Here is a 12,995-nt window from a genome sequence, read left to right on the forward strand (position 1 = left end):
ATGACCGTAACTGCTGAACTGTTTGCACTATCCACAAAATTCAAACAGTATCTGAAAGATGAGAATCTGACTTTTGTAACAATGCTATACAGAGCAGCAGAGTGGAGTCAGTGAGAGAGAGAGGGAAGATTTTTTTTTTTTTTTTGTTTTAGCAGCATTTTAGCTGTATTTTCGTAGTGATAGTGCTGTTATTGTGTTTTCCCGTGTTTTTGTGGAGTTTATCAGGTTTTTCCCAGCTTTTTCACGTTGTTTTTATCGTCATTTTTCTGGCTTGTATGCAGTGTGTACCAGAAAAAAGTAGACTCAGAAAATAACAATATTAGACCAAAATGTGAAGACATTTTGAAAATCTGGTCATATAAGGGTTAATATGAGATCTGTCACCATGGATGACAAGTTCTACTGGTCTTTTACTTACATACATAAAACAGGAAAACAATAATGACATGTTTACCCCCTACCATCCATCCACATTAATGACAGGTTTGAGTCTATCAGGCCAAACCCAAGGGGTTAATGCTGTTAGTGAGGATTCTTTAAGCTTGTTTGGAGCTGACCATTTGAAATTAGAAACATTTCAGTCAGCATACGGCATTCACTGCATCATCACAGCTGAAGTGGAACTCCTGAGGCAGGACAGGGGCAGGATTAGGCGTGTCATCGCAGATATGTTGAGGAGGCCACAAATTCAGGTGGCCAGGAACAGGGCCCATGTGGAAGAGTAAACATACCGGAATCCTTCGACTAATGGAAGTGTGTGCCTTCAGTTCAAATCCTGAAGTGTAGAACCCAAATCTGGACTCACTGAACAAATTTTGGTATTAATTTTCAGTTTCTCACCAATGTGTTTAATCTTTGAATGGATAGTAGGGGGTTTACATGTCATTATTTTTGTCCTGTTTTATGTATGCAAGTAAAAGACCAATGGAACTTGTCATCCATGGCGACAGATCTCATATTAACCCTTACACTTCCATGCGCAAAAGACTTATTTTGCACAATTCAAATTAGCATTGTTCACTGAAGCATGAAAGCTGACCCAGGACACTGGTGTCAATCAAGGGACAAATACATGGACAATAAACACATATGAGCAGATTTTCAAAATGACTTCACATTTTGGTTTAATGTTGTTTTTTATTAGAGTTTACTTTTTTCTGATACACCCTGTAGTTCATTGATAGTTTTATTCCAGCTGTGAATATTATATAAATGTATGTGTATTTAGATATATGTAAATCTATATGCCGAGAGCTATCCAGGGCACAAAGAGATGCAGTGTCTGTAAAAGAATCAGATGATGGATGTTTTTGTGAGTGAAATAAGGGGCTCTGTCTACAACTAAACAGAAAGTGAACAGATGTTATAATGATAGTCCTTTAAAGGGTTAAGGTGTGCAGAATTATGAGGCAGCTTCTTTACTGGTGAAATAGATCAAAAGGGAGATTTAGGTTTAGAACACTGGGCCAACAAATATCTGAAGACAGACTGTTCAAAGGTTTTATGGACAGATGAAATGAGAGTACATCTTGATGGACATGAGTCAAAACTCACTTTTCTTTGGTAAACATTCAGGTTTGAGGTTCACAAATATTTTGGGTTAGATTTATTGAATAACTAGAAGCACTCGGAGAGCGCAGACCTCTGCCAAGGCTGATCAGTGGCCCCCCCCCCGTGGGCCCCCCCACGCCAAGGAGGTTATGTTTTTGCCAGGGTTTGTCTGTCTGTCTGTCTGTCTGTCTGTCTGTCTGTTTGTCTGTCCGTTAGTGTGCAACATAACTAAAAAAGTTATGGACAGATTTTGATGAAATTTTGTGGTCTGCGCCCCCCCCCCCCCCCGTGGGCCCCCCCACCCCCGATCACCACCAAAATTTAATCATTTCTTCCTTATCCCATTTCCAACAAACCCTGAAAATTTCATCCAAATCTGTCCATAACTTTTTGAGTTATGTTGCACACTAATGGACAGACAAACAAACAAACAGACAGACAGACAGACAAACAAACAAACCCTGGCAAAAACATAACCTCCTTGGCGGAGGTAATAAAATTAATCCTGGGGAATATAATTTGCCTAACAGTTGTGCACACAGTGTATTGTTCAAATTTTAGGAGCATTAATAAAGTCCATTTAGAATAAACATTTCAAATCGCCAACAACAAAGACTTATTATAGTTACTAAAAGCTGAGACTAAAAAGCAAACAACAATAATTTAACTAAGATAATTTAAGAAGATAATTTACCTCTTCCAGGATGTTTTATTATCTTTTGTGTAGAAAATAATTTGGTGACATAAGAAAATGATCCTGATTACATAAGAGTCATTGAATGTGCCTTTTGGGACTATGGAGTCTATGATAAAACTAGAACTAGCAGCGAAACAAATGATTTAGTTAAAGAAAAAAATAAGTGAGAAACACTGCAAAAATCTGTTATACTCTGTGAAGCTGCATGTAAACAGGATATTAGTGGATTTTCATTTTCTTTAAACATATTAATGGCTTGTAAGGATTTTTTTTTTCCCCAAATAAGAAGAAACCTGGAATGTTTCATACATGTAAATGCCACTGTGTGCTGGATTCATCAGTAGAGTAGAGTGACCATTATCAGATCATCGCCTACAGCTCAAACACTTTTCAGTTCATTTTTTTCTCCGACATTTGACAGAATTCATCAAATTATCACAATTACCATACAAAAGTAAATCACTGCTTTTGGCCTTTGTTTTGAATGATTTCTGCCATAGTCATATCTAGTTGTGTTAATTTGACTTTTTATTACCCATCAGGATAATGATAGGGATCATTGTAGGTTTGGTGCTTTGCAGTAAATATGTTTGAGAAAACGTAATGAAAGACTGGGTCCAGATGGTCCTGTTCCAGTACCACCCATGTAGCGGTCCGTGTTTAAACTCCAACCATGTTAGGTCCAAACAATGCAGCACACAGGTTCTAAATACTATTAGATGTGAAAAGCACACTGTTACCAAATATGGTAGACCCAAATATTGAGTTTTATGTGTCCAGTGAAGTCAGTGTATGACTTCACAGTCGGAGAATCTTCTGCTACAGTTCTACGCTACTAGCTATTCAGCGTCAAGTACGTCAGTGTGGGCTCTAAAGGCTGACAAAAGCCTGTAAATAATTGATGCAACCCTCAACGTTTGTTCAGTCTAATGTGCAAGTGTTGCCATTCAAGTCATCTGAAGTTGTCAGCAGGTTTGAGAGGCAGAGTGGCCCTGCAGGAGCACCAAACTCACAAAGTTTAACACTCATTTCATCTCACATGTGACTCTTGTGCGGTGACTTGCTCAGAGTTTTTAGATAAAGGACTGTGTTTGTCCATCTGCTTGGTCGGACACACAGCCAGTATTTCTTACACACTCAGTGGTGGAAGGTCGCCACCGTTCAGGGATGAGATTCAAACGGACTGAAACGAACTGAAACCCAGGAGAAGGTTGGACACATGAACACACCGGCTGACCTTCTGCTGAACTTGTTCCTCTGAGGTTCTCAGAGGTATTCTCACTGAATCTGAATCTACTGTCTGTCAGCACATACTGACAGATAAACTGTTATTTCAAACACACGCTGAAGCACATACTGAGGCTCATATGTGAACACACTCACTGATGCATACCCAGCAAAACGAGGGGCTCAGATGAGCTCATATGGCTCACAGCTTGATGCAAACATAATCCTCCATTTATATAAGGACGTTTTAAGCAGCCAATGCACTGGGTTTGTATTTGTATGTGCAGCTCCAGATATACTGTTTACTAGAGTACTGCTATAGAGACTATACAGCAAGTTTTCAGGGGAAAACACATGAACCCTTTAACCCCTGACGTGTCTGTGCTGAGCTTTTGAATGAATGATTTATTTTAAATATTCATAAAAATTTAATCATTTGCTCAAGAGGAAAAGTTTCAAAATGTGCTGATAGAATAGACTTTATTCCTTCCACAGACATCTGAGCATGCTCAGTTCCCCCCCCTCCACCTATGGCATGGGGTGGGGGGGGGGACACAGCAGTGAGTGAGACCGACTCATTATAAAAATAGATGTTTTTTTTTGTTTTGTTTTACATGGTTTTCCTTGTGATTTTTTTTTTGTTTGTTTTTACTGTTGTTTCCAATGTTGTGGTGATTTTCGTTATTTATTTTATTTTATTTTTTTACTGTTTTAACAGAGTTTTGACTGTGTAACTGCTTTATGGACTTCAACCAGGTGTCAAAAAGCAGCTGGACTGATTTATAAAAAAAAGAGCCCTAAACTAAACCTACTGGGCCCCAATTCAAATCCTTGTTGTTGTTCAGTGTGTTCCAGTTCACAGTTGATGTTCAACATCCTAAATCTGTTATTGATGTCCATTCTAGTGCCTTATTTAGTCCAAACCTGTCAAACTTCAATTCCTCTCTTTGTCTTTTTCTGTTATTCCACCTGTTTTGACCCTAAAACACACAGTAAAACAAAACCACTGAAGTAAAGGAACACAAACACATACTCACAACAGCTTTAATGAACCTGAAACAGACGCAGATTCACTCCAGCCCATTTCATTGAAATAATGTCTGAGGGGTTAAAGGGTTAATGACTAACTGAGCACCTTAGCAATCACACAGTCAGGATCTGTTTATGTTGATGTTGATTATGTTGTTTTTTCACTATAATTGCCAGCAGCGAGGAAGGTACGCTATGGAATGTGCTGGTGGTCTACAGTCTACATAAAACAGCTACTTTGTGGTTTTTAGATTCAGGGTAGATTAGTATTAGGGAGTAAAAATCCCCCAGTGTTTGGAAGGAGGCGTCAGTGGCTCGACCGGCTGTGTTTGTATCGGCGCCTCACACTTGGAGGCTGATAGTCAGTTTATGTGGCACTGCTGCTATCATAAGACACACATTTCCTCCATTTGTTTTACTCGCTGCCATCAACAATAAGCATCTCTAGTTACACTGGCTCAGTTCTTTCACACATTTACTGGCTGCTTGTTTTATTACCCAGTCCATCAACTATAAAAGAGTGCTTATATCAACCCTGTCCCAGCTGCCAGAGAACCTTCATAATCACAGAAATTGACACTAGATTACTACTTCCTAGTTGAAAACAAATTTCGCAGGTGCTAGCGCTGGACCTTGTTTTCCATAAACAAGCGGACTGGGCGCAGGTTTCTGCACAAATGAAGCTGTTTATTAACCAAAGCTACATCGTGCCCGCTGGAGCTAATATGACCTTTTTCATGAGTGCGGTTTAATCCCTCAGTTTCACCAGAAGGTTTCTACAATCTCGACTAACTGTTAGATAAGCTCTGACCACAGGCTCCCTACTAGGGAATGTTTAGAATTCATTTTCTTATTAGTTTGGACATGAGATGACACCCTGATTATAAGATTAAACCGAATTACACGTTTTCAGAGCATTTCAGCTCTATCAGATGAACAGTTGCATAATGGTGTGTTTTGTACACCATCCCTGCAGTGTGCAGCCCCAAAAATACACTAACGATGAGGAAGGCAGATTAAAATTCTCCAATTCCAAGTGCTGCATATGGAGGAGCCTCAAGTGGAGACCAGTCCTTAGTTTTTTCAAACCGAGACCTGCTTCTGTTTCTTTCAACTGAGGAGTTACCCTGAGGTGTCTCTGCTTGGCCGTATGCCCAGGACACTAAACCGCACCTGATGTTAGCATTGAAAACACCTGAAACACAGAGTGCATCATAAAGGGACTTTACGATGAGAGAAAATGCACATTAACCCTCATAAGAAGCTCCAGCCCCTCTGCCTGTAATAACGTTGTGTTTTATCATCTCTGTGATTGCGTTACTTCTCCATCTTCAGCTGAGTCACACGTAAACACAAGGAACATCCTAGCAGAGAATGATGGATAGACTGTGAGCGCAATACTTTTACTCCTGGTTTTTATGTCTGTGTTTGCGCTGCCAAGCCATAAATCTCAGACAGGCCTCACAGCAGGCTGTCACACACACTTTGTGAAAACCTTTTCCAAAATGCTGTTTTCTGTCACTTGAAGGTACCCGCACTTCACAGGACAAGGCAATTTTGTTTCGAGTAGCTCCTGCTCGAAAGGCTCTGTTTGGACTCCTTTTGAATCCTTTGCAGTATAATAAGTATGTCATATATATAATATATAATAATAAGTAGATGTAGCCACTGGGACATCAGCCATTGATTTGTGGACTCCCTTTTTTAACGTTTGGCTGTCACCATCTTAGCCAGAATGACCATATTTGGGTGATGCTGAAACACACCAAAGCTAAGGCTGATTTACTAAAAATACTTGCCATACTTGAATAAGGGTGTTAGAAAATATCGGTTCTGCAATATATCGTGATATTTTATTTCACAATACTGTATCGATATTAAAAAGTTCTGTGTCAATATTTTTGGGTATTTATTGAAATGCAGATATGGCAGAGGTTCATTTTTGGTTTGTTTTTGTTTTTCTTTATTGTTTATATTTTATTTATTATTATTTAACGCTGTTTTATTAAGTAATGGTTATTTGAAGCACCCTAAAAACACTTTTTACTGTACGAGAGGCAGATGGTAGTTCCTTTGTTGGGATTGCACAAAAATACTGTTCTGATGTTAGTCCTGAATTAATAGAATATGAACATTGGAACAGGATCTTAACTGTAATGCCTGTAAAACATAATTTAAGTTTTAACGCAGGAACATTTTGTGATATAGCATTAGATCCTGTTCTGATCAAATAAAAATGTGTTTAGTATTTTTGCATATTTCTGGTGTACTTCAATTCTTCAAGGAAATAATCATTTAAAAAAAAGACACAAACAAAAAATTGCCTTTTAACTGTATCATGATATATCATGATATCGTATCGTGATTCCAATATTGTAATTTGTATCCTATTGCCAGACTCTTGCCAATACACAGCCCTAATCTTAGCCAGAATGACCATATTTGGATGACGCTGAAACACACCAAAGCTAAGGCTAACTTACTAAAAATTCTAACCATACTTGAAACACTACAAAAAATTATTTTTAATGCCAAAAACTATTTCATCTATGTGATGTATTAACACATGAAGTTTTGTTTGATGACTTGACTTGTAATGGTCCATATTTTGATTGTTAGAGATACTGATATAGTTCCTATTTTTCACCCACTTCTGTTGGGAGATTGATCTTCTGAAGACCACAGGACTCTAACCCATAAAGACCTAGTGCTATTTTTGTGGCAGTTCCCAAATGAATTTTTCTCCACTACCCCATTTACTTTAATGTTATCCTCTGTATTTAGCATTTTTAATTGAAAATCAGGTATTTTTCTATATTTAATTCACTGATTATGTAGATGTTCATTAAAGCTCAGATTAAAGTTAAGGGTTATTATATCCAAAATGGAGAAAAATGAAGACAAAAGATTGTTTTTTCTGCAAAATATATTAAGTGGACACAAAATAAGTATTTCCATCCACTGTCACTGATCCAACTCCATGGGTTTTACTGGTGAATCAATGTTGTTGAAGATGACGGTGTTTCCACGTTCACTACGGAGCCTCTGAACATCCATAAAAAGCTGACAAACTGCATTTTCCACCAGTTCATTACATGCTTTGGTAGGATTAGTCTATAACAGGTATTTAACATTCCATGTCACTGAATGATTTTGGTCATCAGTGGATTTTTGGGTCTTTATGGGCTAACAGAGACAGAACCTGACAACCTAGTAAATTCAACCTGGGATTGATTCGGCTAGAACATGATGCTGAGATACAGGAACATTAGTGCTATTTTTAGAACCAGCATCTAGTGGTCATCAGTGGTTTTAAACTCCAACACACGTCTGTATGGGCTTCAATTTCCAGCTGTATTTGTCTTCTGTCAAGTACTTCTTTTTCTATTAGCCACTTCTTATCTAAACAGTGTTTTTTTTTTTTTCTTTTTTTTTTTTACTCGTCTTCTCCAGGTGGTGATAAACTGTGCCATTCCCAAGGGGCTGAAGTACAACCAGGCCACGCAGACCTTCCATCAGTGGCGTGATGCCCGGCAGGTCTATGGCCTCAACTTCGGCAGTAAGGAGGACGCCAATGTATTTGCCAGTGCCATGATGCACGCTCTGGAGGTGCTCAACTCCCAGGACGCAGGTAAGACCGCCTCCTCCTGCTTTTCGACAAACTCTGGGACGGCACCGAACCTACATTTTGAGCTGATGAAAAGAAACGGAAACAGAGTTTAGTCTAAGAATTTTTTTAAGCTTTTTATTATTTAGGGCTGGATCTACTTAGATCCCAATTTGTGTGTCTCAATTATTTTTTCTTCCGTCATTCCAAAAATGTTCACACAAGGGTGAAAAATGCGTTCTCTGCATCTCGTTTCATCATTTCTTTGTCTCCTAACCACAGCCATGTGTGCGCAGTTACACATCCAAACTGTTTGCACCTCCTTTTGAGACGTGTTAAATATAGACACAGTTTCTATGAGCAAAATTGCTTGGGGTTTGATAAATCACTTTGCGTGTGCTAAATTAATATATTTACATTTTCTCCTCCCAGCACATGCACAGTTGCGTGGAAACACCCCATATTGCATATTCACTGTGGCAAATGTACTAACTGGACGCAGACGCGCTATTTTGCACCTTTGAAAGACACAGCCCTTATTGCGCACTGTTTGTAAATCAGTTTGAACATTTTTTTGTGAGTGCAGTGAGTTTGCACACGTTTTAGTACACGCAAACCTTTAGTAGATCCTGCACTTAGAGTACCAGTTTTTTCAAGCCTTGACAGTCTGACCAATATGGAGCTGAAAAACAGAAAGCATGTGACCAAGCTGAGCCAGCAGATCATCTACTGTGTGTAGAGCTGCTCTGAAGTGTTCAGTTTAAAACTTCTGAAGCTCTTATTTTTTCAGATATTTGACAAAAACGTGTTCCTACAGTCTTACAACTAACCCTGCATGATTGTAAAAAGAGGAATTAGTGAACCCAAAAAAGCAGAAAATGTTTCTCACGGATTTCTTACTCTACTTTTATTCATATTCCTGAATACCCAACCATTCTTAAAATCAGAGGTTTGCCTCTGCTGCTGCAGGTTCGACCTTTCATTCTGTGAGTAAATGGTCATCTGTTGTTCAGGAGTCATAGGTAACATGGGGCTATGAGTAGGTGGAGAGGAAGTTGGACCAAAGTAGATGAAAACAGTCTGAAACCTGGGGGGTAACCAAAGGCATATGTCTGACGGTAAAATGTTTTTACGAATAGTTTTACCAGAAATGATCATTAGTGAAAAGGCTAATTCATGACAGAAAACCACAGTGAGGTTATTGACTTTCCAAATGTAAACATCCATTTAGACTTATTAGACTAAGTATTACATGGTAGTCTGGAAGCACAGACTAACATGTGGTGTGTGTGTGTATGTGTATAGATGTATATATACACATTTACATATAGATAGATAGATGCACGTTATTGATCCCAAACTGGGAAACGACAGTGTAGCAGCAGCATGACACACAATAAAAATACAACACAAGTGAAAACACTATACATAATAAATCAGAAGTATAAACAATATCTAGGTAAAGAACCTGGATAATAACTGTGACGTGCCAAAATGAAACGGAAAGGTGCAAACTGACAGCATTAGGAGCAGTGTGTTTGTTGTCTGATCCAGACTGGTGCTCATATCCGTCAGTTCTGTATCATCTGTTGAAGCTGAGATGAACCAGGAGTCACGTTTAAAGAGGCAGCTGATTCACATGCAAGTCTCTTTTCAAACCTGTGTTTTTTATTAATCCAACAGCTTCATCTATCAATAAGTACACTGGTCCTTTTTCTGTAAAACTTGTCAAAAGAAAATATTTTTTCCTCCTAATGAAAAAAAGCAAACCTTATCCAATCACATCAAGGTATAACAGTTGTACTGTTGCATCTTTGCTTCAGAATAGAACCTTCACGTTGTGCACCTTCTTGAAAACCCTGGCACTGTTATTAGTGTACGTCCAAAAACCTGCTCATATTTTGTAATGTTTCAATGTTTAATATTTCTTTTGGGCATCCATCTTTACTACTTTGCTCTGACTAACTGAGAAACACAGCAGCGCTGGGTAGAACGTAGGCTATGCATTTGTTGGAGTCTATAATAATGTGTTCTCGATGACGGCTTCATGATGAAATCTGATTACAATTAATTGCTGAAATATTCAGTAGAATACTCGACTTCAAAAAGAATCAATAGCTGCAGCCCTACTTTACTGATCTTTGACATCAGTGTTTCAGAGGAGCCCACCTTAGTATTCAGTCCTTTCATCTGTCTTTGGATCCATTTGTGTTTACACTGCTGAGAGTATGTGTGTGAATCCAAGACCACCACCAAATGTGTCCCAGTGACTGGACAGAAGTGTGTTTATGCTTTACATTAGAGGTGTCCACTCTGGTAATCTGATTTGAACAGGGACTCAGACCGAAACGTCACTAGATGTTTAAAATGTACTTTTTATTTCAGCGGTCGATTGGCCATGAGCTGTTGTGAAGGCGCTGTGTCTGGTGTCATGAACTATCAATATAGTTCCTATTGATCACTAATAAAAGTCATATATGGACAGTGAAAGTGCCGCCTACTCCTATAGTTAGATTGATGTGCATCCAGACCACAGGACTGGAACATAGAACAGAACCTGACATAGAACACATTCAACTGATAGAACAGACGCTGACATACAGGGACACTGGTCCTGTTTTTATGAATGGTCCTTACATCAGAATGAAGCCATAAGGCAGATTATTGAACCGTCACCTTCATCTGAATGGTACAAAGCCGTGTCTTTGCCATCTTACAGAAGCCCTTGCTGGTACATTTCTCGTGTCTTTAGTAACAGCAGGACTGCAGTATTCACGTCACACACATGCACAGTCTCATCTAACTCTGCCACAAATATTCCCAGGCTGTAACTTCAGCGGCACACCATGACCTTGGTTTGATGAAACATGCACTCCATCCTCCGGCTCTGCGTCTGTATTTGCCCGGCCTGCTGGAAAGGATAAGGGGGGGGGGGCTGATGGGAGGGACACATTTATTATTTCAGTGTGTTTGTGCCCAGACTTTCCCTCCCAAAGTGTCGACTGTAATCTTCAACTCAGACACACGTCCTTCTCCTTTTTCTCTTCTTTTTGGGTTTTGACACACAGTGAAATTGCATGAGGGTTTAATTACTGTTTCCTTGTATTCATGTGATGGCAGCATCCAAATGACCCAGCATGCACCTCTGGGTTGTCCCCTTCCCCTGCTCTTTCCCTAAGCCATGCCTCTGATCACACTCTAATCCCCTCCCCTAATTAACCTGATCGTGACATGCCTCATTATGCTAATGGTGCCAAGAGTTACATGATTTTGTGTGTGTGTGTGTGTGTGTGTGTGTGTGTGTGTGTGTGTGTGTGTGTGTGTGAGAAAATAGAACAGAATAGAATAGAATAGGTCTTTGAAATGAAAATCAGTTAAGTTTAGCAGCAAATTCTTAAAGTGCAAAAAGACTATTAAAAAAATCACACAAAATCATACTAAAAATATATACTACAAAATTGTGACAATATACAAAAACAACAAGGAATTACTAAAATAAACAAAAAGCTAACTTTATATTACAGATAAAAGAAATATATGCAACATATAAAGGATATATGCAGGTAGTATAGGATATGTACAAGAAATAACAATTGTGTGTGTGTGTGTCAAGGTTATTATCGTTAACAAAATGACAAAAACATTTATGTTAACTGAAATAAATAAAAACTATAATTAAAAGAAAAAAAACGATAACTAACTGAAACTGTATTGTGTGTTTACAAAACTAACTAAAATGTATAAAAATTATGGATAAAATTCCCTTCGTCTTTGCCAATGTTGGATTGATATGAGATCGATTTATTTCCCTTAAGCAATTTTAGCTAGCGGCACCATATGATATTTAACGGTCCATCACTTCTTGTCACTTGTCATTTACTTGTCTTCTGGTCCCCACTCTACCTGGAAATATGTAGACTAAAGTTGGGAGAAAGCAGCAGAGTCCTGTCTGGGATTTATTTGAATTCAATGGTGAAGAAGAGAAAAGATATAAAAAAAACTAAAACTAAGCATTTAGAAAATAATGAAAATTAATAAAAACTAGCAAACCTGCTCTAAAAACTAATTAAAACTAACTGAATTAGAGAAAAAAAAAGTAAAAACTAAATAAAACTAAACTATAATGAAAAATCCAAAACTATTAGAACCTTGGTGTGTGTGTGTGTGTGTGTGCGTGTGTGTGTGTGTGCGTGTGTGTGTGTGTGTGTGTGTGTGCGCGTGTGCGTGTGCGTGTGTGTGTGTGTGGCTGTGTACAGGAGAGGCTTGTGGGGAGTCAGAGACAGTGAAGTGACAGATGAAAACATTTGATCAGAGTTACAGAGAAACACATGCCAGGATCTTGTCATCCCAGATTTGACCATATAACAGATAAATATAACTCCAGAGCTTTTCTTTTATAATTGTGGAAGTCATTCTTGTTTGCATTACAGTTCCCTCTGTCATCAAAACAGAGCCTGTTTTTTAATCCATTTTCTGATGCCAAAAACTTGTCTTTAAACAGTGTCAGTCAATGAATAAGTAGGATATTAAGAGCTCAGAAGTCCAGTTTTGCATCCCACTGATGTGGTAGCGCTGTGCTGTCTGTGGGTGTCAGGGTAAGAAGAACACATCCATAGGTTTCCATAAACGTTTGACGAGAATTTGAAGCAACCTTCTCAAATGCTACAAAAAAAAGAGGAAGATAATTCTAAGAATGAACTAAGCTGTGTGTGTGTGTGTGTGTGTGTGTGTGTGTGTGTGTGTGTGTGTGTGTGTGTGCGTGCGCGTGTGTGTGTGTTGTTTGTGTGTATCTTGGTGCTGTAGGATACATTACATGTAATAAACAGTGAAAGAGATGCAAAACCAGCTGGAAACCGCCATCAGACCTTCAGGAAGAAGAAGAAA

The 12,995-nt window shown here is 38.7% G+C and overlaps 1 protein-coding gene across 1 annotated transcript in view; it reads left to right on the forward strand.

The window, feature by feature from the left end:
• enah (ENAH actin regulator) overlaps positions 1–12,995 on the forward strand; it is a 175,063-nt gene that overhangs the window by 40,160 nt on the left and 121,908 nt on the right. The window contains exon 3 of the mRNA XM_030128560.1: positions 7,958–8,135. Within this exon, the coding sequence (XP_029984420.1) occupies positions 7,958–8,135 (178 nt within the window). The remainder of the gene's footprint in view (positions 1–7,957; positions 8,136–12,995) is intronic.

The sequence above is a fragment of the Sphaeramia orbicularis genome, chromosome 24 (assembly GCF_902148855.1).
Source record: "Sphaeramia orbicularis chromosome 24, fSphaOr1.1, whole genome shotgun sequence".
Classification (NCBI taxonomy): domain Eukaryota; kingdom Metazoa; phylum Chordata; class Actinopteri; order Kurtiformes; family Apogonidae; genus Sphaeramia; species Sphaeramia orbicularis.